This window comes from Aplidium turbinatum, chromosome 3 (genome assembly GCF_918807975.1).
Source record: "Aplidium turbinatum chromosome 3, kaAplTurb1.1, whole genome shotgun sequence".
NCBI lineage: Eukaryota > Metazoa > Chordata > Ascidiacea > Aplousobranchia > Polyclinidae > Aplidium > Aplidium turbinatum.
The window spans coordinates 34013136-34038078 of NC_137474.1; the positions used below are offsets into that span (position 1 = coordinate 34013136).

The window sequence follows — 24943 nt, forward strand, 5'->3', positions numbered from 1 at the left end:
TCTGCATTGATTTCGGTTTCGCATTTGTTCTTGTGCGCCATCACTGGCTGCTTCTGCATGCTATAAATTGTTTAGCAGATAAATGCTTAGGCTGCTAAATTTGAATTTGTTTCAATGTTCACAAATATTGTTTGGATTTATTCGATTTGACATAATTCTTGTCAAAAGTTACTTTTTAAAAGATATCAAGAACTCCATGTCATTGCAATTAAATGTGTTTGATGTAATGACAATAAAGATCGTCCTGTTTTTAAAAAGTGTTTACAAAAAAGCCGGAAGTCACGAATGAAGTATTTTTTATAAACTATTGGAATTTTACATTTTCCTTGCACACAGCCATTTTTAGCAAGTTATTTTGTTGTGTACCAGTATGTCATTATCATTGTTATATTCTTTTCACATTTATCACACTTCAAACTATATGAACACTTCAAACTATGCAAAGAACGCAATAAATAAATGTAATAAGATTGTAATCTCAATTTTGATTAATAAATTTAATCTTTCCTTGTAGTTGGTATGTGACCACACCATGATGTTGCTATGTTTTGATTCCCGAAACAGAATTATTGAGTCAACGATGATCGTAAGCAGAGGACGAACTTCAGTTGCTTGCGTTCACGATTTATCAAAAATTATTACAAAACGTTTGTCAAGTTTTGATTTGCTCATGCAATTGCGTTAGCCTAGCTTCGATTGTGATTGCTAATTACGTATGCATAAAAACGTCAAATCTATTGCTCAGTGTCACCTAAGAAAAAATCCCAGCCGTGAAGTCATACTAAGCCAGCATATCGTGCCTTTGAAGCGTCGTTAACGCTCGCATATTTTCTTTATTTTTAAGTTAGATGTTCTATAAGTGATGCGTAATGACATACTCGATGTAGTTCGTTAAAAACGCAACTTCACCTAATTTCGTGACAGATTAGAATCCCGTATAGGGCGTAAGCATTTTTCAATGAGACTTTTAAACCAGCGTAGGCGCTACAATAGTAATGCGAAGGCAGTTGCATATCTCATGGTATTGTCTCATTTTATCAGTGTCGATTGAGTAGCTATGTGTTTAAAAGCAAATAGCTAATCGCGTTATGTTAATTGCTGTAGCTGATTTCTTCAACATATTGATTGCGACAATGTATTTTTTAATCGACAAAGCATCTCATCAGTCCAAATATATCGTATCCTCAGTTCATATCCAAATTATGTTTCTAGTTAGAATAATATCAATTGTAGGCATAGGCTTGTGCTGTGTGGCAAAAATCTCAAATACGTGTCTCGTGAAATGTATATTTTATTTTGCCATTGTGCAAACTAAATAATCATTCTTTCAAGCGCATATATTTTCTCATTAACTTATGACAACAATATCTGCATAATACTTTTATTTTAATCGATCTAAACGTATTCTTAACCTAGAACCACCCGACAATCGATATACATAGAACAACAGCACCGGTCAACTGATGGACAAATAAGTATGGCGCTATTTGCAAATGTTGACGAGACATATTATTACGTTTGTAATTGGTAATATAACTAATTATAGAGCTAACATCAAATGAATTTGATGATTCAATACAGTAGTATCAGAAACAAATTAACAAAAACCTAAACTCCACAACTACTGAAAACTCGATATACCTAGAACGAACACATCGGTCAATTGATCAGCAGAAAGGCAAATAACACAACGTTGTTTGTAAACTTTCCAAAACAAATTATTTGCTTGGGATGGAAAACCAAGCTAATGCCAGAGTTCTAGTCAAATAAATTTGATAATTCGATATCTACAAGAATAATCTTATTTAACATTTCTATTTACCGGTCAATTGACTGGTGTGGTAGTTTTAGGTATATTTACGATTTTGTTACTAGTTTTTGGGTGCAAAGCAATTATTATCTTCATAAAGAACGTAGTTTATACCTAACTCGAGAATTAGCCGTAATATCAGCCAAATACACTATATATGCATTTGCAGAAAATATCGCCAAAACAAACCTCTTTACCGGCCAATTGATTGGTATGGCAGTTCTAAGGTTAAAACGAAAGCTGTCAACGTCAACATACAATCCATGAAGAGAGCTTCAATGTGGTGGATACAAGTTGACGTACAATAACGTCACTTGCGTAAGGCAAAAAATAATTTAACGTATAAACTTTGCAACGCAAGTGACGCTACGCGTTGGTATTTTACTCAAGTTTATTTTAAAATTATACGTTTGTATGTAAATGTAGATGGCAATTGAGCAAAATTGAAAGACGTGATTAGCTGAGTGACCAGTGCGGAAGTACAACGTTGCTTTGTGGATACGGAGATGAGTAATTTTCGGTTTTAATTAATCAACGAAATTTTTACACAGGTTGCTGGTCCTGTTGCTTCATTTATAAATAGTGAAAACTATTTCTAAATTCAAACAAACTTTTGAGTCAAAATAAATTGTTGCTGGACTATTGAAGTTAAACTTTTGATAGTATATCAAAAATTTCAGCGTTGTTTTGTTTGTCGAAAGTATCTTTGTTTTCTTGGACTTTTTAAATAACTCAACCTACATTTTTCATGTTTCACTACAGCATCTATTTTTGTTGCATAAGAAAATATACTTAGAGCTGCCAACTTTTGTTTAAGCTGCGTACTTTCAATTCGAGATCCAGTGCAGTTTAAACCAATTCTCAAAACTATATAATTTATTAAGCAAGCCTCGTAATATCACTTTATGCTTTTACAACAATAGGCTAGACTTGGTGAAAATTAACCTAATAGTGTATTTTATATCGTTCCATATTAATTAAATTTAATTTAGAAATAACATTGAATTTTCTACCACCATTGACTGATACGAAATTTGCTATTATTACTCGATATTTTATACTCTCGCTGTCGGAGGCAAGAAAAACCACATTGGTAACATTTTAAGTTTTTTGAAATGATTTTATCTAAAATAAAACCAAGGTCTAATTCTACCAGAAGCTGTACATCGAATGCTATCAGAAGCAATAAATTGAATGCAAACAGACGCAGCAAAGCATGTATTTCATGGTATGTTATATTGCCTGGACACTATAAAAGCAGTGGTTCTTAACTCGGGAGGTGATTTTTTTCCCTTTATTTTGTTGAAGAACTGGAAATCGAAGAAAGAGCTTGATGCAGACGAAGTTTTTTTACCGTGTTACAGCTTTTCGAAACCGCGGGAGGGGGGAGACGTAGAGCATGTAATCATTGTTAAAGACGAGTAAGCACACATATTTTCTTTAAACATTTCTGGTCGTAAGTAAAGTTTATTCATAAAAGTATTAAATATATTGAAAAATGTGTCAAAATTTACTAAAAAAATTGACATTTACCTTTAAAATCGAATCGAATGCAAAACCATTCGGCCACTGAGTTGGTTCAAAATAGTCTGATACAATCCATCTTGATGCAACAGATAAACCATGCGTTGTGACAAAAGTTTAATTTTTTTTAAGTTTGCTATTTTGGTCAAAAACATAATAGTTTTAACCAGAGATATCTAAAAAAGGAAATACGAAGACTTTTTTACGTCTGACAATAGAAGGACTTCTGTCTATCATAAATATCTTTATTTATCGTAACATGACATTTGGCATCTATAGTAATTTAATAACGCTTGTTATGATAACCTGCATTGCGCTATTAGCATCAGGCATGAATTTTCACTGCATGGTCATCACAGTTAGCCTAACATACTTGTTAATTCAACTACGCGTATACAATCATGCTTTATACATGGCCTGCTGAAAAGGTTTTGTTTAAAACAATACTTTTCTGATAACCTCTCAACTGTATTTTCTAAACAAGTATTCTTTAAATATGCTCTTCATAACATTTGTTAACTGCCTTCTGTAACTGACTGTATCAGCTGCACTACAAAACTTTCTGCAATTTTAAAAAGAACAGCATGTTTAACGCGGTACCAACTACCACATTCTAGTGTCTTGAGAATAAGGCAATCGCTGCAAGCTTGTGTAACCCCTTCCTTTAATTTTCCTGATTTTAACCTGGTAAACTGTCCTGGCAAATTGTTAATATCGTTTAGCTAACCTTAGAAAATGTAGAATAGATCATAAATTTTAAACTGATTTGTCATGTCACGTCATTTCTGTATGGTTGGTCTGACTTGCTTGAACAGAAAGTTCAATCAAGCCTTAAGGCAAACTTAGCTTAGCTTACGATCAATGCTGACTCAATAATTTTTTTTCGCAAATCAAAGCATGGGGACGCATGCAATATCAAGTTTTATGGCCACATGTCAAGTACAAAAACGCTTGTCATGCTTTAATTTGCTCAAGCAATCGTGCTAGAGTTACATCGATTGCAATTGCAAATTAGGCATTCATATAATGCAGTGCAGTGTTGCGTAGGCTATACAATTAGATTCTTCATGACTCATACGGTTCACTCTTTCCCCAGCTCTGCCATTATATAAGTTTCTTGTTGATTAATGACATTTACACTCTCTTTTTTTTATTTTAAAAATTTGCGCCCGATAATTTTAGTTTGAAAGTTGAATTTCATTTTGCATGTTTGGTTGGTTTACAGCAACATTGTCTTGTGTTTTGCCATGCTAGACAGGTAGTCACTATACCTGATCTAGCCACCTGAAGAAGTCAATCATGTCTGATTGACGAAACGTTGGAAAAAAGCAGATTATCACCTTATACATCTTGTGATAGTTCATCTTAGTTTGCACCAAAAGAACGCAATCATGTTATGTAACTAAATGCCTGGTGAACAGCCTCAATTAATTTTAAAATTATACCAAGTTACTCTCTTTCCCTCTCTGTAGATATCATAGTTGACACAGCTCTCGATGTACAGTGCTGTTCTAGTTTGACCGATCTCGTGTCGACTAAGCAAACAGTCCCACTCATGACGTATGATTGAGCTTGCATAATGTGCCTTGGCTTTGATGAGAAGTGACTGGATTTTCATTTTTTCCATTTTTTTTTAATTTTGTCTGCTATCAATGATGAGTGATGACATAACTGGTGCAGTTTTTATCATAAACGTAACTTCATCTAATTTCTTGCAAGAATTGACTCTCTTGAACATTTTCCATTGTACACTAAATAATCAGCGCGTGGGTGTATCTCATTTACATTGGGGGTACCAGATTTATTGATAAGTTTCAAACTAAACAAACATACGTCGAAAATACATCAGATAATGTTGCAAAAAACTACTGTATAAATAAACATCCTTTAACAAACAGTGCTACGTGCGCTTTGCATTACCAAACAAAAATAACACACAGAACAGTGGATGAAGATAATAGTAACTTCAAAAGTATGTAAAACATGACGTCATCAATAACATGATTGGAATTTTCAAAGTGCAGTTTAGTAAAAATGTTCGGATTGGAAATGGTCTAAAAAAGCACCGCAATATATTAAGGACGATATAATTTATGTAAAAAGTATAAAAAATGTGATTCATACAAAATTAATAATAGCACATTTTGACAGAAATGTATTTACAAAAACTGGATCGTTTTGGTGTCAACAATGTATATATAAATCAAACAATATGCGCGAATTGCAATAAGTGAAACATCAACATTTTCTACTTGCCTACATTACTTTAATATATAAAAAAAATAAAAATCAACCATTATAAGATATAATTTAAATTTTAACGCTTTGTCACAAAAAAGTTTTTAAAATTTTCTCATAGACCACTTAAATATTTAGATAACACGAGGAACCACGCAAGTGCATCCAACCTCAACCACTTCCTTATCCAACTTGAGCGGTCCTCCATTATAGGATCTCAAGACATTGATTTTCACATTCAAAGGAACTGATTCGTAAGAAGAGTCTTCTATACCATCTTCTGGTGAGATGCAACCGCTGCAGAGGCATCGAGACTGGAAGATGTACTCTGGGATTCTACAACAAAAAACTAATCTCAAACCATTGCAATTGGTACAAATCCAATGCAACACATCAACCACATAAAACTGATTTCACAGTAAGTTTACATTGAACTGTAAGTTGCATAAAAAATTAGAAAAAAGTGCTAAAATAGAGTGACTAAAAATAGTGCATTACTTCCTCAACGAGCTGTACGCAATTGTGATTAAGCAAGTTGAAATATTTTGTTGGCTGCTTACCAACACCAAGCATCACATGTATACTTATTTACTAGATATTTCAGAATTGAAATGGGCACACTGTGTTCTTACCGGAATCTGTCATGCTGAAGTTCTTGCACATATGGGGACAGACTACGAGATCCCTCTTGTGTATGGGTACGAAGGTATTCTGCATTCATCTCAGGACACGAGGTAAGAGATCGCTTTCTTCTGTAACTTGAAACTAGACCAGCAAGTTTTGCCTCTTTTATGTCTCGGAGGAGTGCTTGTTGGAGTTTTTGATAAGATCTTTGGAGCACAGGGCTGGACATAATCATTTCACACTCAGTCCTGTGAAAAAAATCACATTAGTGATGATTCGTTTGAAACATAAATAAGCAATCTGTGTCATGTTTTGAAAATCTGACTTCATGAATGTTAACATTTCACTGCATATAAAATAATAATGAGATATCATAAAGTTAGATTTACGGAAAACACAAAATAATGATTTTCTTTTTCAAAATTTTTGTTTTGTAAATGTAAAGTGCAATCATAAAACGAGACACAAGTTTACCAAAGGATCTTGTCACGAAATGTAAATTACTCATCACATGTTATAGGCTAATTTAAATCACTTATTCATTTTTAGCCAGTCTGGCTACGTATTTAAAGTTCAATATAAAACAACTTTACATACCTGTTTGTTATTTTCAAGTCAGTACATTCATATTGACGCTCGATGTCTCTTCTGTAACGATGAACTCTGCCTTCTGTGCACGAGTAAGCCAAAATCAACATAAATACAGAGAAAAATAAAAGACAGTTTTTGGCAAATTCCATTTAAGCAGGTCTTCTTTCGGTTTGGTATAATAAGTTGTGAGCAGAGTTAATATTAACAAGATATGTCTCTGTGCTTGTTTTGTTACTGTTGACTTGAGATGCGTATTTCGAATTATGGCAATAGCTGAACAGCTTTGCTTATATATCCTCAATGCAGATCCTAGATTCAGTGCGAATTTCGTCAGACAGAAAAAATGGCGAGAATTTCCGTTCGATCTCGTCCCAGGGGAAATACCTCTGGACATTCGTTTGTGCCTCTGCATTGATTTCGGTTTCGCATTTGTTCTTGTGCGCCATCACTGGCTGCTTCTGCTTGCTATAAATTGTTTAGCAGATAAATGCTTAGGCTACTGAATTTGAATTTGTTTCAATGTTCACAAATATTGTTTGGATTTATTCGATTTGACATAATTCTTGCCAAAAGTTACTTTTTAAAATATATCAAGGACACCATGTCATTGCAATTAAATGTGTTTCATATAATGACAATAAAGATCGTCCTGTTTTTAAAAAGTGTTTACAAAAGAGCCAGAAGTCACGAATGAAGTATTTTTTTATAAACTATTGGAATTTTACATTTTCCTTGCACCAAGCCATTTTAGCAAGTTATTTTGTTGTGTACCAGTATGTCATTATCATTATTACATTATTTTAACATTTGGTTATAAAGTTTATCACACTTCAAACTATATGCACACTTCAAACTATGCAAAGAACGCAATAAATAAATGTAATAAGATTGTAATCTCAATTTTGATTAATAAATTTAATCTTTTCTTGTATTTGGTATGTGACCACAGTATGATGTTGCTATGTTTTGATTCCTTAAACAGAATTATTGAGTCAACGTTGATCGTAAGCAGAGGACGAACTTCAGTTGCTTGCGTTTACGATTTATCAAAAATTATTACAAAACGTTTGTCATGTTTTGATTTGCTCATCCAATTGCGTTAGCCTAGCTTCGATTGCGATTGCTAATTACGTATTCATAAAAACGTCAAATCTATTGCTCAGTGTCATCTAAGAAAAAATCCCAGCCGTGACGTCATACTAAGCCAGCATATCGTGCCTTTGGAGCGTGGTTACTGCTCGCATATTTTCCTTGGTTTTAAGTTAGATATTCTATTAATGATGCGTGATGAAATATTTGATTTAGTTTCATTACAAATATAACTTCACCTAATTTCTTGAAAGATTAGCATCCCGTATAGGGCCTAAGCATTTTCTACTGGGATAAACCAGCGTAGGCGCTAAATTAGCTAATCGCGTTATGTTTATTGCTGTGGCTGATTTCTTCAGCATATATTGATTGCAACAATCTTTTTTTTAATCGACAAAGCATCTCATCAGTCCAAATATATCATATCATCAGTTCATATCTAAAATATGTTTCTACTTTGAATAATATCAATTGTAGGCATAGGCTTGTGCTGTACTGCAAAGGTCTCAAATACGCGTCTCGTAAAATGTATATTTTATTTTGCCATTGTGGTGCAAAATACATAATCATTCTTGTAAGAGCATATTTTTTCACAAACTTATGAAGACAATATTTACATAATGGTTTTATGCTAAACAATATAAACGTATTCTTAACCCGAGAACTACCGACAACCGGTAGCTTATACATAGAACGACAGCACAGGTCATTCGGTCAAGATCATTCGACCCGAGAACTACAGGCAATCGCCTATACCTAGAACGACCGCACCGGTCAATTGATGAAAAAATAAAGATAACGCAATTCGAAAATGTTCCCGAGACAAATTATTACGTTTGTAATGGGTAACAGAAGTAATTATAGAGCTGATATCAAATGAGTTTGGGTTATTCAATATCAGAAAAAGTTAACCAAAACGTCTACTTCACAACTACTGAAAACTCGATATACCTAGAACGAACACATCGGTCAAGTGACAAGTAGATAGTCAGATATAATTACGTTGTTTGTAAATATTTTCAAGACAAATTATTTGTTTGGGATGGAAAACCCAGATGCCAGGGTTTTGTCAAATAAAGTTGATGAAGTTATTCGATATCTACGAGAAAAATTTTACCTGATATTTCCACTTGCAGGTGAATCGACAGGACGGTGTAGTAGTTTTAGGTGTATTTAGCCTACGATATTTTCGGTGGTTTTTGGTGCAAAGCGATTATCTTCATAGAGCACGTAGTTTATACCTAACTCTAAAATTAGCTGTAATATCAGCCAAATATATGTACAGTTGCGGAAAATATCGCAAAAAAACAAATGCTTTACCGTTCAATGTGGTGGATACAAGTTGACGTACAATAACGTCACTTGCGTAAGGCAAAAATATTTTTACGTATAAACATTGCGACGCAAGTGACGCTACGCGTTGGTATTTTACTGCTGAGTGTACCAGCAGTGCGGAAGTACAACGTTGCTTTGTGGATACGGAGATGAGTAATTTTCGGTTTTAGTTAATCAACGAAATTTTTACAACGGTTATCGGTCCTGTTGCTTCATATATAAATAGTGAAAACTATTTCTAACTTCAAGCAAAGTTTTGAGCCACAACAAATTTGGACTTTGGGAATGAAACTTTTGGTTATATAATAAAAACTTAAACGTTGTTTTGTTTGTCGAAAGTATCCTCGTTTTCTTGGAATGTTGAAATGACACAACTTATTTTACATGTTTCATTTTAGCATCCATTTCTTGTTGTCAACTTTTGTTTAAGCTGCCTACATTTAATCCGAGATCCAGTGCACTTCAAACTAACTCTTAAAACTAAATAGTTTATCAAGCAAGCCTCATAATATCACTTAACCTTAATAGGCTACACTTGGTGAAAATTAACATAATAATTTCTTTTATACCGTTTCACATTAACTAATTTGATTTAGAAATAACGTCTAGTTTTCCACCATCATTGACTGATGATATACGAAATTTGGTTTCATTATTCGATATATACCCCGCTGTTGGACGCAAGAAGAAACACATTGATAGCGGTTAAAGTTTTTTTTAAACGATTTGATCAAAAATAATGCCAACGTCTAGTTCTACCAGAAGCAATATATCGAATGTTAACAGAAGCAGCAAAGCTGGTAGTTCATGATATGTTATATTGCCTTAATATACTCTAAAGCAATGGTTCAGACGGAGCTTTTGTTGCCGTGTTACAGTTCTTCGAAACCGGGAGGTGCAAGCCTGTATTGAGTGACGCAGCGGTCAGTGGATTGGTGCCTCACTCCACCGGCTCGTGCTCAATACTCGGTGCTGTCACGGAAGCCTCACTTAACTCTTAATCATTGTTAAAGGGAGGCGTGCCAAAAAAAACAAAAGGTTAAAACCCACTGCTCTAAAGAAGCACACATAATTTCTTTACACATTTCCGCTCGTAAGAAAAAGTTGTTCGTTAAAGTATCTAATATATTGAAAAGTACATCAAAATTTACTCAAAAAAAAGTTTACAATCACCTAGCTCCAGCGGTTCACATAATCTCCGTTAAATGTTATTCCACAACATCCGGTCACGGATGCTAAGTGTAAACATGAAAATATCTAATTTTGTGAAATCATTATTATTTTTAGAAGAAAAGGATCAGTAGCCTATCCATTGGTGCTACTGACATTACTGTGTGATTTTGCGTCAACACGTCCTTTCCGGTTTTAACAAGGGATATTAAAAGGAGTTACGAAGACTTTTATTACGTTTGACAATAGAAGGACTTCTGTTTATCGCAATTATCTTTAGTTACCTTAACGTGATAATTAGCACCGGTTGTAATTTATTAAAGCTTGTTATGATTGCGCTATTAGCATCAGGCATGGATATTCACTGCATGCTCACCACAGTTAACCTACCATACTTGTTAATTCAACTACTCGTATACTTGCTTTATATCTAGCCTACTGAAAAGGTTTTGTAAAAATCAACACCTTACTGGTAACCTGTCAACTGTATTTTCTAAGCAAGTATTCTTCAAATTTGCTCTTCATAACATTTGTTAACTGCCTTCTGTAACTGACTGCATCAGCTGCACTACAAAACTTTCTCCAATTCTAAAAAGAACAGCATGTTTAACGCGGTACCAACTACCACATTCTAGTGTCGTGAGAATAAGGCAATCGCTGCAAGCTTTTGTAACCCCTTATTTAGATTTTTTTGGTTTTAACCTGGTAAACTGTCCTGGCAAATTGTTAATAACGTTTAGCTAACCTCAGAATATGTAGAATTGATCATAAATATTAAACTGACTTATCATGTCACGTCATTTCCGTATGGTTGGTCGGACTTGCTTGAACAGAAAGTTTCAACAATTCTTATGGCAAACTTACTCAGCTTACGATCAATGCTGACTCAATAATTCTTTTTCGGTAATCAAAGAATGGGGACGCATGCAATATCAAGTTTTATGGCTACATGTCAAGTACAAAAACGCTTGTCATGCTTTAATTTGCTCAACCAATCGTGCTAGTGTTACTTCGATTGCGATTGCTAATTACGCATTCATATAATGCAATGCAGCGTTGCATATACAATTAGATTCTTCGTGACTCATAGTCGTACGGTTCACCCCCTCCCCAGATCTGCCGTTATTTCAGTTTCTTGTTGATTAATGACATTTACATTCTCTTTTTTTTTTACTTTCAAAATTTGCGCGCGATAATTTCAGTTTTAAAGTTGAATTTGATAATTTTAGTTTTAAAGTTGGTTTACAGCAACATTTTTTGTGTTTTGCCATGCTAGATCAGGTAGTCACTACCTGATCTAGCCCCTTGAAGAAGTCAGTCTTGTCTGATTGACCAAACGTCGAAATGAAAGCAGATAATCACCTTATACATCTTGTGATAGTTCAGCTTAGTTTGCACCACAAGAACGCAATCACGTTATGTAACTAAATGCCTGGTGTACAACCTCAATTAATTTTAAAATTATACCAAGTTACTCTCATTCCCTCTCTGTAGATAGCCTATCATAGTTGACACAGCTCTTGATGCACAGTGCTGTTCCAGTTTGATAGATTTCGTGCCGACTAAGCAAAAAGTCCCACTTATGACGTATGATTGAGCTTGCATAATGTGCCTTGGCTTTGATGAGAAGTGACTGCATTTTTATTTTTACTATTTTTTTAAATTTTGTCTGCTATCAATGATGAGTGATGACATAACTGGTGCAGTTTTTATCATAAACGTAACTTCATCTAATTTCTTACAAGACTAGATTCTCTTGAACATTTTGCATTGTACACTAAATAATCAGCGTGGGTGTATCTCATTGTATTGCTTCATTTTACTGGCGTCTGTGAAAATTACAATAAGTTTATATGCAAAGAGTTTGATCAGAATGATTTCATAATTATCGTTGCCAATTTATTCAGTGTAGATTGAACAAAGTTCAACTGTTGAGCACTGACTGGCAGAAGATCTTTGGCTGTTTTAACATAAACATGGCTATTTGCAAGACAAAGATTGATCAAATAGAATTTAAATTACAGTAATTCCACGCTGACATTGAGAGTACCAGATTTATTGATAAGTTTCAAACTAAACAAACATACGTCGAAAATACATCAGATAATGTTGCAAAAAACTACTGTATAAATAAACATCCTTTAACAAACAGTGCTACGTGCGCTGTGCATTAGCAAACAAAAATACACACAGAACAGTGGATGACGATAATAGTAACTTCAAAATTATATAAAACATGACGTCATCAATAACATGATTGGAATTTTCAAAGTGTAGTTTAGTAAAACTGTTCGGATTGAAAATGGTCTAAAAAAGCACCGGAATAAATTAAAGACGATATAATTTATGTAAAAAAGTATAAAAAATGTGATTCATACAAAATTAATAATAGCACTTTTTGACAGAAATATATTTACAAAAACTGGATCGTTTTGGTGTCAACAAGGTATAAATCAATCAATATGCGCGAATTGCAATAAGTGAAGCATCAACATTTTCTACTTGCCTACATTACTTCAATATATAAAAAAATAAAAATCAACCATTATAAGATAGGGGAAACTTGGGAGAGTTGAGCCACAGGGAGAGTTGAGCCACCCCGACTTATTCAAAATATACTTGTTATAGAAATGAATTACCGCCACCTATTGGAAGAACTTGTAGTTAAGTTTCTTCTGACCTAAAATGTTTAGCAGGTTTAGGCTCGTTGTATAACTGTTTTTACGAAAAAGCATTTTTACATCAAAAAAGTAAAAGTTGGACTTGAAGGTAAGAGTTTTTATATTATTGAAGTATGTTTGCCAGTTTGATTTCAATACATTTTGTCATGTAGCCAGTGCGCTACTCTTTCATTATGGTTGCTAAAGAAAACCATGTGGCTAGCTTTACAGCAACAAAGTTGCAAAAAGTTAAGATGGCTGGATATGGGGAGACTTGGGACACCAATGGTTGGGAGAGTTGAGCCGTGTCCCAACTCTCCCTCTATTAAAGCGATGGCAAAAATAGCCTAGTTTTGACTTATTTATTGGAGGCCTACTGACTATTGTAACTAATTAAAACACTTTTAGTACAGGTATTTATAAGTTCTTTGCTTTTGAGTTTATATTAAATGTTTTTTAGGCTAATTACATCAGGCCAGACATAAAAAGGTTAAATTTTACTTCAACTTGCCTTTGTGCTGAATAAATATTGCACATTCATTGGATGTTTTACAGATGCCCCGGAAATACGTCCGAAAGACTAATCGTGGAGCTACAGAGGAAGATTTAAGCAGAGCTAGAGATCGCGTCAGAGAAGGAATTAGTATCCGCAGTGCTGCTGATGAATTTAACATAGCTCGAATGACATTAAAAAGATATATAGAGAAACGTAGTGAACTAAACGATCAGCAAAACAAAACCTTTGGGTACAAAAATTGTATGACAAAAAATATGATATTTTCGTTGGAGATGGAGACAGAACTTTCGACCCACATAAAAATATTAGCAGAGCAGTTTCACGGACTCACGCGAAATAAATGCCGTGAGTTGATAGTGGAATATGCATCAAGAAACCATGTGACTGTTCCTGATTCTTGGCAACAAAATAGAATGACTGGTGAACACTTTTGGATATCTTTTAAAGAAAGAAATCGCCTATCAATTCGAACACCAGAAGCTACATCACTTGCAAGAGCAAGTGCTTTTAATCGCTATACTGCTGGCAAGTTTTTCAACAACTTAAGTAGTGTTTTGGACCTGCATAAGTTTGAATGCCAAGACATATATAATGCAGATGAAACGGGTTGCACCACTGTGCAACAACCTGAAAACATCGTTGCCGCACAGGGGGTGAAACAAGTCGGATCAATAACATCTGGGGAGAGAGGTAAGCTTGTCACTGTTGTGTACGCAGTTAATGCAGCAGGAAGTGTTGTTCCGCCACTGCTAATATTTCCAAGAAAAAACTATAAAGATTTTTTTATCAAAGGAGGACCGCCAGGTTGTATTGGAGGAGCCAATCCTAGTGGATGGATTAGCGAAGATCTGTTTGTGACTTATTTGCAACATTTTATAACCTACACCAGGTGCAGCAAAGAGAAGAAAGTGCTGTTAATATTTGACAACCATGAAACGCATATGTCTCTTGCAGCGATCGATTTAGCCAAGGAAAACGGTGTTATACTTTTAACAATACCACCTCATACAAGTCACAAACTGCAACCGCTGGATGTAAGCTGCTACAAGCCATTCAAGACAGCGTATAGTCGAGCGATTGACAACTGGATGCGATCCCACCCTGGAAAGTTTGTCACAATATATGACATTCCGGAATTTGTCTCTCATGCTCAGTTACTTGGTCTTACTGCTCAGAACATTGCGTCTGGGTTTCAACGAACGGGAATTTATCCGTTTAACCAGGATGTGTTCTGTGAAACAGAATTTGCTCCTGCAGCAGTAACAGATCGAGTTCTTCAAATATCAACTTCAACCGAAACTGGTGCTACAGATGGTGAACCAAAGGAAATTTTTTCCGACATGCAAGAACCACCGAATCCATCAACTTTCGCTGGCGCTGTTGCTCCTGTTGCTGACCTCAGTGGAGTTTCTAACGTTATGCAGGAAGCATCAACTTCCCATGTAAACGCTGCTTCAGATATTGATATGAGCGGAGTTTATACATCCCCTGCAGATATCATTCCATTACCGAAAGCTGGTCAAAGAAAGGTTTCCAAGAGAGGAAGGAAGAGAGGTGATACAAGAATTCTGACAAATACTCCGATTCGAAATACTATTGCGGAAAAATTTACTGCCAAAAAGAATAGGCCTAACGACAAAAAAGTGAAACGCAAAGCCAAACAAGCATTATTTCAAGCTCGAGCAAGAAAAGAAAAAATACCTAGTTCATCAGAGGAAAGTGATATTGCTATGGTATTTGCAGAAAGTGGTGACAGTGATGTCAACGAAGAAGAAGAAGAATTTATAGAAGGTGATTTCGTTGTTGTGAAACTGGTGTCAGCCAAATCGAGGATAGCCCATTACATAGCACGAATTGATGTGGTTGATGAGAACGAGTATGAAGGTGTGTTTCTCAAACGTGAAAACAGTCTTGTTCAAAGCGCATCCCTTTTTGTCATCAATGAAAATGACAAAGCGTCATTTTCTAAACAAGACATTGTTATAAAGCTTCCTGCTCCTTGTCAAGTCGGTGGTACAGCTCGAAGGGCAGAAAAATTTACATTTTCATGTGATTTTTCAAGATGGAATTTTTTCTCATCATTTTATTAAGCATTCGGATTTGAAACTTTTTGATGACAATGACAATTTTTTTGGCTCTTTGCAGCCCTCGCATCGAACTTACAAATTTGAGTTTGCCAGTCCAAAGTGCTAACGACCACGCCACATTTCGACTTCCTAGTGTGATTTTCTCCTGAATGATATGGGTATGTCAGTAAGAAACCCGGTAGTTTTTAGTCATCTTCGTGTAGCCTATAATTTAAATTTTAACGCTTTGTCACAAAAAAGTTTTTAAATTTTTCTCATAGACCACTTAAAACTTTAGATAACACGGGGAACCACGCAAGTGCATCCAACCGTAACCACTTCCTTATCCAACTTGAGCGGTCCTCCATTATAGGATCTCAAAACATTGATTTTCACATTCAAAGAAACTGATTCGTAAGAAGAGTCTTCTATGCCATCTTCTGGTGAGATGCAACCGCTGCAGAGGCATCGAGACTGGAAGATGTAGCCTACTCTGGGATTCTAGAACAAAAAACAAACGTCAAACCATTGCAATTGGTACAAATCCAATGCAACACATCAACCACATAAAACTGATTTCACAGTAAGTTTACATTCAACTGTAAGTTGCATAAAAAATTAGAAAAAATTACGAAAATAGATTGATTAAAAATAGTGCATGGCTTCCTCAACGAGCTGTACGCAATTGTGATAAAGCACGTTGAAATATTTTGTTGGCTGCTTACCAATTAAACACCAAGCATCACATGTATACTTATTTACTAGATATTTCAGAATTGAAATGGGCACACTGTGTTCTTACCGGAATCTGTCATGCTGAAGTTCTTGCACATATGGAGACAGACTACGAGATCCCTCTTGTGTATGGGTACGAAGGTATTCTTCATTCATCTCAGGACACGAGTTAGAGATCGCTTTCTTCTGTAACTTGAAACTAGACCAGCAAGTTTTGCTTCTTTTATGTCTCGGAGGAGTGCTTGTTGGAGTTTTTGATATGATCTTTGGAGCACAGGGTTGGACATAATCATTTCACACTCAGTCCTGTGAAAAAATAAAGTTTAGTGATGATTCGTTAAAATAGATATTAAATGTAAAGTGCAATCGCAAAACGAGACACAAGTTTACCAAAGGATCTTGTCACGAAATGTAAATTACTCATCACATGTAATAGGCTAATTTAAATCACTTATTCATTTTTAGCCAGTCTGGCTACGTATTTACAATTCAAGATAAAACAACTTTACATACCTGTTTGTTATTTTCAAGTCAGTACATTCATATTGACGCTCGATGTCTCTTCTGTAACGATGAACTCCGCCTTCTGTGCACGAGTAAGCCAAAATCAACATAAATACAGAGAAAAATAAAAGACAGCATTTGGCAAATTCCATTTAAGCAGGTCTTTTTAGGTTTGGTATAACAAGTTGTGAGCAGAGTTAATATTAACAAGATATGTATCTTTGCTTGTTTTGTTACTGTGGACTTGAGATGCGTATTTCGAATTATGGCAAAAGCTGGACAGCTTTGCTTATATATCCTCAATGCAGATCCTAGATTTAGTGCGAAATTCGTCAGACAGAAAAAATGGCGAGAATTTCCGTTCGATCTCGTCCCAGGGGAAATACCTCTGGACATTCGTTTATGCCTCTGCATTGATTTCGGTTTCGCATTTGTTCTTATGCGCCATCACTGGCTGCTTCTGCTTGCTATAAATTGTTTAGCAGATAAATGCTTAGGCTACTAAATTTGAATTTGTTTCAATGTTCACAAATATTGTTTGGATTTATTCGATTTGACATAATTCTTGTCAAAAGTTACTTCTTAAAAGATATCAAGAACTCCATGTCATTGCAATTAAATGTGTTTGATGTAATGACAATAAAGATCGTCCTGTTTTTAAAAAGTGTTTACAAAAAAGCCGGAAGTCACGAATGAAGTATTTTTTTATAAACTATTGGAATTTTACGTTTTCCTTGCACCAAGCCATTTTTAGCAAGTTATTTTGTTGTGTACCAGTATGTCATTATCATTGTTATATTATTTTCACATTTGGTTATAACGTTTATCACACTTCAAACTATATGAACACTTCAAACTATGCAAAGAACGCAATAAATAAATGTAATAAGATAGTAATCTCAATTTTGATTAATAAATTTAATCTTTCCTTGTAGTTGGTATGTGACCACACCATGATGTTGCTATGTTTTGATTCCCGAAACAGAATTATTGACTCAACGTTGATCGTAAGCAGAGGACGAACTTCAGTTGCTTGCGTTCACGATTTATCAAAAATTATTACAAAACGTTTGTCATGTTTTGATTTGCTCATCCAATTGCATTAGCCTAGCTTCGATTGCGATTGCTAATTACGTATTCATAAAAACGTCAAATCTATTGCTCAGTGTCATCTAAGAAAAAATCCCAGTCGTGACGTCATACTAAGCCAGCATATCGTGCCTTTGAAGCGTCGTTACCGCTCGCATATTTTCCTTATTTTTAAGTTAGATGTTCTATAAGTGATGCGTAATGACATACTCGATGTAGTTCGTTAAAAACGCAACTTCACCTAATTTCGTGACAGATTAGAATCCGGTATAGGGCGTAAGCATTTTTCAATGAGACTTTTAAACCAGCGTAGGCGCTACTATAGTAATGCGAAGGCAGTTGCATATCTCATGGTATTGTCTCATTTTATCAGTGTCGATTGAGTAGCTATGTGTTTAAAAGCAAATAGCTAATCGCGTTATGTTAATTGCTGTAGCTGATTTCTTCAACATATTGATTGCGACAATGTATTTTTTAATCGACAAAGCATCTCATCAGTCCAAATATATCGTATCCTCAGTTCATATCCAAATTATGTTTCTAGTTAGAATAATATCAATTGTAGGCATAGGCTTGTGCTGTGTGGCAAAAATCTCAAATACGTGTCTCGTGAAATGTATATTTTATTTTGCCATTGTGCAAACTAAATAATCATTCGTTCAAGCGCATATATTTTCTCATAAACTTATGACAACAATATCTGCATAATACTTTTATTTTAATCGATATAAACGTATTCTTAACCCTAGAACCACCCGACAATCGATATACATAGAACGACAGCACCGGTCAAAGACAAATAAGTATGGCGCTATTCGCAAATGTTGACGAGACAAATTATTACGTTTGTAATTGGTAATATAACTAATTATAGAGCTAATATCAAACGAATTTGATGATTCAATACAGTAGTATCAGAAACAAAATAACAAAAACCTAAACTCCAAAACTACTGAGAACTCGATATACCTAGAACGAACACATCGGTCAATTGATCAGCAGAAAGTCAAATAACACAACGTTGTTTGTAAACTTTCCAAAATAAATTATTTGCTTGGGATGGAAAACCAAGCTAATGCCAGAGTTCTAGTCAAATAAATTTGATAATTCGATATCTACAAGAATAATCTTATTTAACATTTCTCTTTACCGGTCAATTGACTGGTGTGGTAGTTTTAGGTATATTTACGATTTTGTCTGTGGTTTTTGGGTGCAAAGCGATTATCTTCATAAAGAACATAGTTCATACCTAACTCGAGAATTAGCCGTAATATCAGCCAAATACACTATATGTGCATTTGCAGAAAATATCGCCAAAACAAATTCTTTACCGGCCAATTGATCGGTATGGCAGTTCTAGGGTTAAAACGAAAGCTGTCAACGTCAACATACAATCCATGAAGAGAACTTCCATGTGGTGGATACAAGTTGACGTACAATAACGTCACTTGCGTAAGGCAAAAAATAATTTTACGTATAAACTTTGCAACGCAAGTGACGCTACGCGTTGGTATTTTACACAAATTTATTTTCAAATCATACGTTTGTATGTAAATGTAGATGGTAATTGAGCAAAAATGAAAGACTTGATTAGCTGAGTGACCAGTGCAGAAGTACAGCGTTGCTTTATGGATGCGGAGATGAGTAATTTTCGGTTTTAATTAATCAACGAAATTTTTACACAGGTTGCTGGTCCTGTTGCTTCATTTATAAATAGTGAAAACTATTTCTAAATTCAAACAAACTTTTGAGTCAAAACAAATTATTGCTTGACTATTGAAGTTAAACTTTTGATAGTATATCAAAAATTTCAGCGATGTTTTGTTTGTCGAAAGTATCTTTGTTTTCTTGGACTTTTTAAATGACTCAACCTAAATTTTTCATGATTCACTACAGCATCCATTTTTGTTGCATAAGAAAATATACTTAGAGTTGCCAACTTTTGTGTAAGCTGCGTACTTTTAATTCGAGATCCAGTGCAGTTCAAAACAACTCTCAAAACTAAATAATTTATTAAGCAAGCCTCGTAATATCACTTTACGCTTTTACAACAATGGGCTAGATTTGGTGAAAATTAAACTAATGGTGGATTTTATATCGTTCCATATTAATTAAGTTTGATTTAGAAATAACATCGAATTTTCTACCACCATTGACTGATACGAAATTAGCTATTATTACTCGATATTTTATACTCTCGCTGTCGGACGCAAGAAAAAACACATTGGTAACATTTTAAGTTTTTTGAAATGATTTTATCTAAAATAAAACCAAGGTCTAATTCTACCAGAAGCAATACATCGAATGCTATCAGAAGCAATACATTGAATGCAAACAGACGCAACAAAGCATGTATTTCATGGTATGTTATATTGCCTGGACACTATAAAAGCAGTGGTTCTTAACCTCGGAGGTGATTTTTTGCCCTTTATTTTGTTGAAGAACTGGAAATCGCAGAAAGATCTTGATGCAGACGAAGTTTTTTTTTACCGTGTTACAGCTTTTCGAAACGGGGGGGAGACGTAGAGCATGTAATCATTGTTAAAGAAGAGTAAGCACACATATTTTTTTTAAACATTTCTGGTCGTAAGTAAAGTTTATTCATAAAAGGTATGAATATATTGAAAAATGTGTCAAAATTTACTCAAAAAAATTGACATTTACCTTTGAAATCGAGTCGAATGCAAAACTATTCGGTCACTGATTTGGTTCAAAAGAGTGTGATACAATTCATTTTAATGCAACAGATAAACCATGCGTTGTGACAAGATTTTAATTTCTTTTAAGTCTGTTACTTGGTCAAAACATAATAGTTTTAACCAGAGATATCTAAACACGGAGATACGCAGACTTTTATCACATCTGACAATAGAAGGACTTCTGTTTATCATAAATAATTTTTTTTATCGTAACATGACAATTGGCATCGATAATAACTTAATAACGCTTGTTATGATAACCTGCATTGCGCCACTAGCATCAGGCATGGATATTCACTGCATGCTCATCACAGTTAGCCTACCATACTTGTTAATTCAACTACCCGTATACAATCATGCTTTATGCATGGCATGCTGTAAAGGTTTTGTTAAAAACAATACTTTTCTGTTAACTTTTCAACTGCATTTTTTAAACAAGTATTCTTTAAATATGCTCTTCATAATATTTGTTAACTGCCTTCTGTAACTGAATGTATCAGCTGCACTACAAAACTTTCTGCAATTTTAAAAAGAACCGCATGTTTAACGCGGTACAAATACCACCTTCTCGTGTCGTGAGAGTAAGGCAATGGCTGCAAGCTTTTGTAACCCCTTATTTAAATTTTCCTGATTTTAACCTGGTGAACTGTCCTGGAAAATTGTTAATAACGTTTAGCTAACCTCAGAAAATATAGAATTGATCATAAATTTTAAACTGATTTGTCATGTCACGTCATTTCCGTATGGTTGGTCTGACTTGCTTGAACAGAAAGTTTCATCAAGTTTTATGGCAAACTTAGCTTACGATCAATACTGACTCAAAAATTCTGTTTCGGAAATCAAAGAATGGGGACGCATGCAATATCAAGTTTTATGGCTACATGTCAAGTACAAAAACGCTTGTCATGTTGTCATGTTTTTTTCTCAAGCAATCGTGCTAGAGTTACTTCGATTGCGATTGCTAATTAGGCATTCATAATAATGCAATGCAGTGTTGCGTATACAATAGGATTCTTCGTAACTCATACGGCTCACCCTCTTCCCAGCTCTGCTGTTATTTAAGTTTCTTGTTGATTAATGACATTTGCACTCTTTTTTTACTTTCAAAATTTGGGCCCGATAATTTTAGTTTTGAAGTTGAATTTAATTTTGCATGTTTGGTTGGTTTACAGCAACATTGTCTTGTGTTTTGCCATGCTAGACAGGTAGTCACTACTTGATCTAGCCACTTGAAGAAGCCAGTCATGTCTGATTGACGAAACGTTATAAAAAAGCAGATTATCACCTTATACATCTTGCGATAGTTCAGCTTACTTTGCACCAGAAGAACGAAATCATGTTATGTAACTTAACGCCTGGTGAACAAACTCAATTAATTTTAAAATTATACCAAGTTACTCTCATTCTCTCTCTCTGTAGATATCATAGTTGACACATGTCTCGATGCACAGTGCTGTTCCAGCTTGATAGATTTCGTGCCGACCAGTGGCTCCGAGAGGGGGGGGAAGTCGGGCCAGTTTCCCCTCTAGCAAAACATTGTAAAGGAAAAACGAGTAGTTTTTTGTTTTTGCACTTTTGAGGGGGGCCCATTTTTAGTACTAAAGTAAAAATGTACCAACTAAATAATCAACAAATTCTTAAATGAAGTGCGTAGTTCCAAGTATTTCTCATTCATTGTAAATGTCACTCTCGATGCTTCTCATCAAAAACAAATCATTTTCGTGTTAAGGTAGGCGATGTTGAACAGCTTCAAAACGTAAAATCTGAAGCTAAAATGATTTCTGTATCACTGAACGGTTTCGATTGTATTGATAGTTTCAACTTGAAAATTGGCGCTGTTTTAGCTAAGCGGGAACTATTTTTGCTTGACAACTGAACCTTAACTTCAAAATCTGCGTTGGCCAGGCATAGGATGTTGTATCCAACATAAGTTATCTGGGAAAGTTAAAGGTATCATTCCAAGCACGATTAAAGAAAGTAAATCCTGTATATTTTTTGTTTATGGATCATCATCAGTCATTATCTCCGCCTGCAGCAGATTGCGCATCAACATGAGTTATTTGCTTCCAAGAGTGGCGATTTTAAGCCAGCTCGCCCAGTGTCGCCAAGTTGAGTCCGGTCCATGATTGGATGCTGTCTTGCCATCGTTTTGGTTGTCTGCCCCGTTTTCTTTTTCCTTCTACTTTGCCTTCTGTGCAAACTTTGCTGATTCCGAATTGTGATCTTTTAGTGTGGCCAAACAGTTTTAAAACTTTTGATTTTATTAACTTATTGCTGCAATTGGATGTAATTTTGTCATAGTTAAAAGATCTTCTGTTTTCGTGTGGTCAAGTAGCCTTTTGTTGGTCATGCTTCTCATGATGTGATTTTGGAAGGTAGTGAGTTTTTTTCTTTATTTGAGTTTTTTGTTTATGGATGTTGTTGCTTGAATCTAGTTGGAATTCATAGCCTAATGTTGCCTACAGACAGCGTTGTTCAAATGTCTTATCATTTTTGGTGTAATTGATTATATGTATGCTTGGGGCATCTTTAAAGTTATAGCCCAGTCAGAGGAAAAATTTTAAAAAATCTAAAGAAAGCTGTCCTATCATCTTGCAAAGAAAATTGACTTCGAGAGGGTAATCAAGGCGTGGTGCAGTCAAACCCAATGCTTTACATCACCCTTCTGCAATTGAAGCTCTAAAGACGTTTCTTAAATGCATCAAGTTGGAACCAACAAGAGCTTGATCGGAAGCTGAGTCAATGCTAAAGTAGCCTCCAACTAGCAGTTTTAAATTTGTGACTGCTTTGTATTATGTGGATTACGGTCCTAAACAAGATTCACTGATGAATTTAATGCAATTAAAGGAAGATGTAATCTAAGTAAGAGAAAGCTGAGAAGAGTAGGCTACTACTCGCAAGCTAAAGTTGCAGTGACAATTGTAAATTTAAAAAAAAATGACTTTGTTTTCCTGAGGATAGAACGCTTTTATAACTCCACTTAACTAGCTGAATCATTCGAAGGAAATGTATTCTATCGTACATTGCAAAGGATTCGATAGTTGTTGGAATTGACAAATGTATGAACAAACTTAAACATATCGACGATGAGTTTGAAGTTCCATGAAAATTTCATCGTATGTCTGTTGTGCAGGTGCGGGGATGTGGGACAAATTTAAACCATTTGTAGGCTACAACAATGACATTTTTCAAGACATTTTGGATGAGTTGGTACTTTTGACAGAAAGTCACACAGCAAACTTCAGCTGAAAACTAGAACGAACCACCCCATAATCTCTACACAAGGAATCATTGATTGCAACTTTCGAAAGATTTTTCCAAATAGTTTTGTTATGATTTTGTTTTGTATTCCGGTAGCTACCTCCAACGGCTGTGCTTTGAGAACGTGGTTTTAGCAATTACTGAAATTTGTAAAGAATTGTTTGCGTTCCAGTTGGCCTATGACTCAAAACCGATTGAAAAGCCTAACTATACATGTTGTGCATCTTATTCAGACGTCGCAAAATTTTATCATTTGATGCTATGATCCGTAACTTTGCATTGCAAAAAGTCCAGAAAAGGTTGAATTAAATCAGGGATGTCCAAAGTAAGTTTGAATTAAATCAGGGATGTCCAAAGTCCGGCGCGCGGGCCAACTCCGACCCACGAGACGTTTTGTATGGCCCGTACCTGTTGTTGTACGATGTGTTATTTTTGGCCTGCAGACACACAAAAATCATGTAAATTCAACATGCAGTTTTCAGAAAAATCATTGTGGCTGTTGGCCCGCGAACACTTATTATCAAATCTGCATCGCGTGGGAAAAGTTTGGACACTCCTGAATTAAATGCTTGGTTGAACTATTTTCGTTGCCTGTCGGCCTATTGTGTGTTCACAAAGCTTTCTAGACAAAATAGTTTGCCTCAATGGCATTTTTGCTGCAAATGTAACCCAGTGATTATATATTGATGATTTTTACATTGAACGAAGTTCTTTTCATGCTGAGGAAAGTATGCTAATTTCAGCTTAACACGAACATGCAATGCAATATTTGCTAAAAAATATTATGGGGCCCAATTTTCGTGTTGTTTCCCGACCAGTGCTGATTTCTCTCGGAGGCCCTGGTGCCGACTAAGCAAAAAGTCCCACTTATGACGTATGATTGAGCTTGCACAATGTGCCTTGGCTTTGATGAGAAGTGACTGCATTTTTATTTGCCCATTTTTTTAAATTTTGTCTGCTATCAATGATGAGTGATGACATAACTGGTGCAGTTTTTATCATAAACGTAATTTCATCTAATTTCTTGCAAG

At 35.1% G+C, this 24943-nt stretch overlaps 1 protein-coding gene across 1 annotated transcript; it reads right to left on the minus strand.

Moving 5' to 3' along the window:
• Positions 1-5706: 5706 nt before the first annotated feature.
• Positions 5707-6894, minus strand: LOC145766735 (interleukin-17A-like). The gene is made up of 3 exons (XM_082578441.1): positions 6794-6894; positions 6205-6444; positions 5707-5908 (listed from the first exon to the last, which is right to left on the minus strand). Exons 1-3 carry the CDS (start codon positions 6892-6894, stop codon positions 5707-5709), a joined length of 543 nt encoding a protein of 180 aa, XP_082434567.1.
• Between the last annotated feature and the right edge of the window lie 18049 nt (positions 6895-24943).

What these genes read in the sequence shown, in the direction of transcription:
- LOC145766735 (XM_082578441.1), bottom strand. Translation starts at nt 6,894, where the DNA reads ATGTTGATTTTGGCTTACTCGTGCACAGAAGGCAGAGTTCATCGTTAC. An exon ending in GACTTGAAAATAACAAACAG is followed by an intron (nt 6,445 to 6,793) that starts GTATGTAAAGTT and finishes TTTTTTTCACAG; the next exon opens with GACTGAGTGTGAAATGATTA. An exon ending in CTTCAGCATGACAGATTCCG is followed by an intron (nt 5,909 to 6,204) that starts GTAAGAACACAG and finishes TTTTTGTTGTAG; the next exon opens with AATCCCAGAGTACATCTTCC.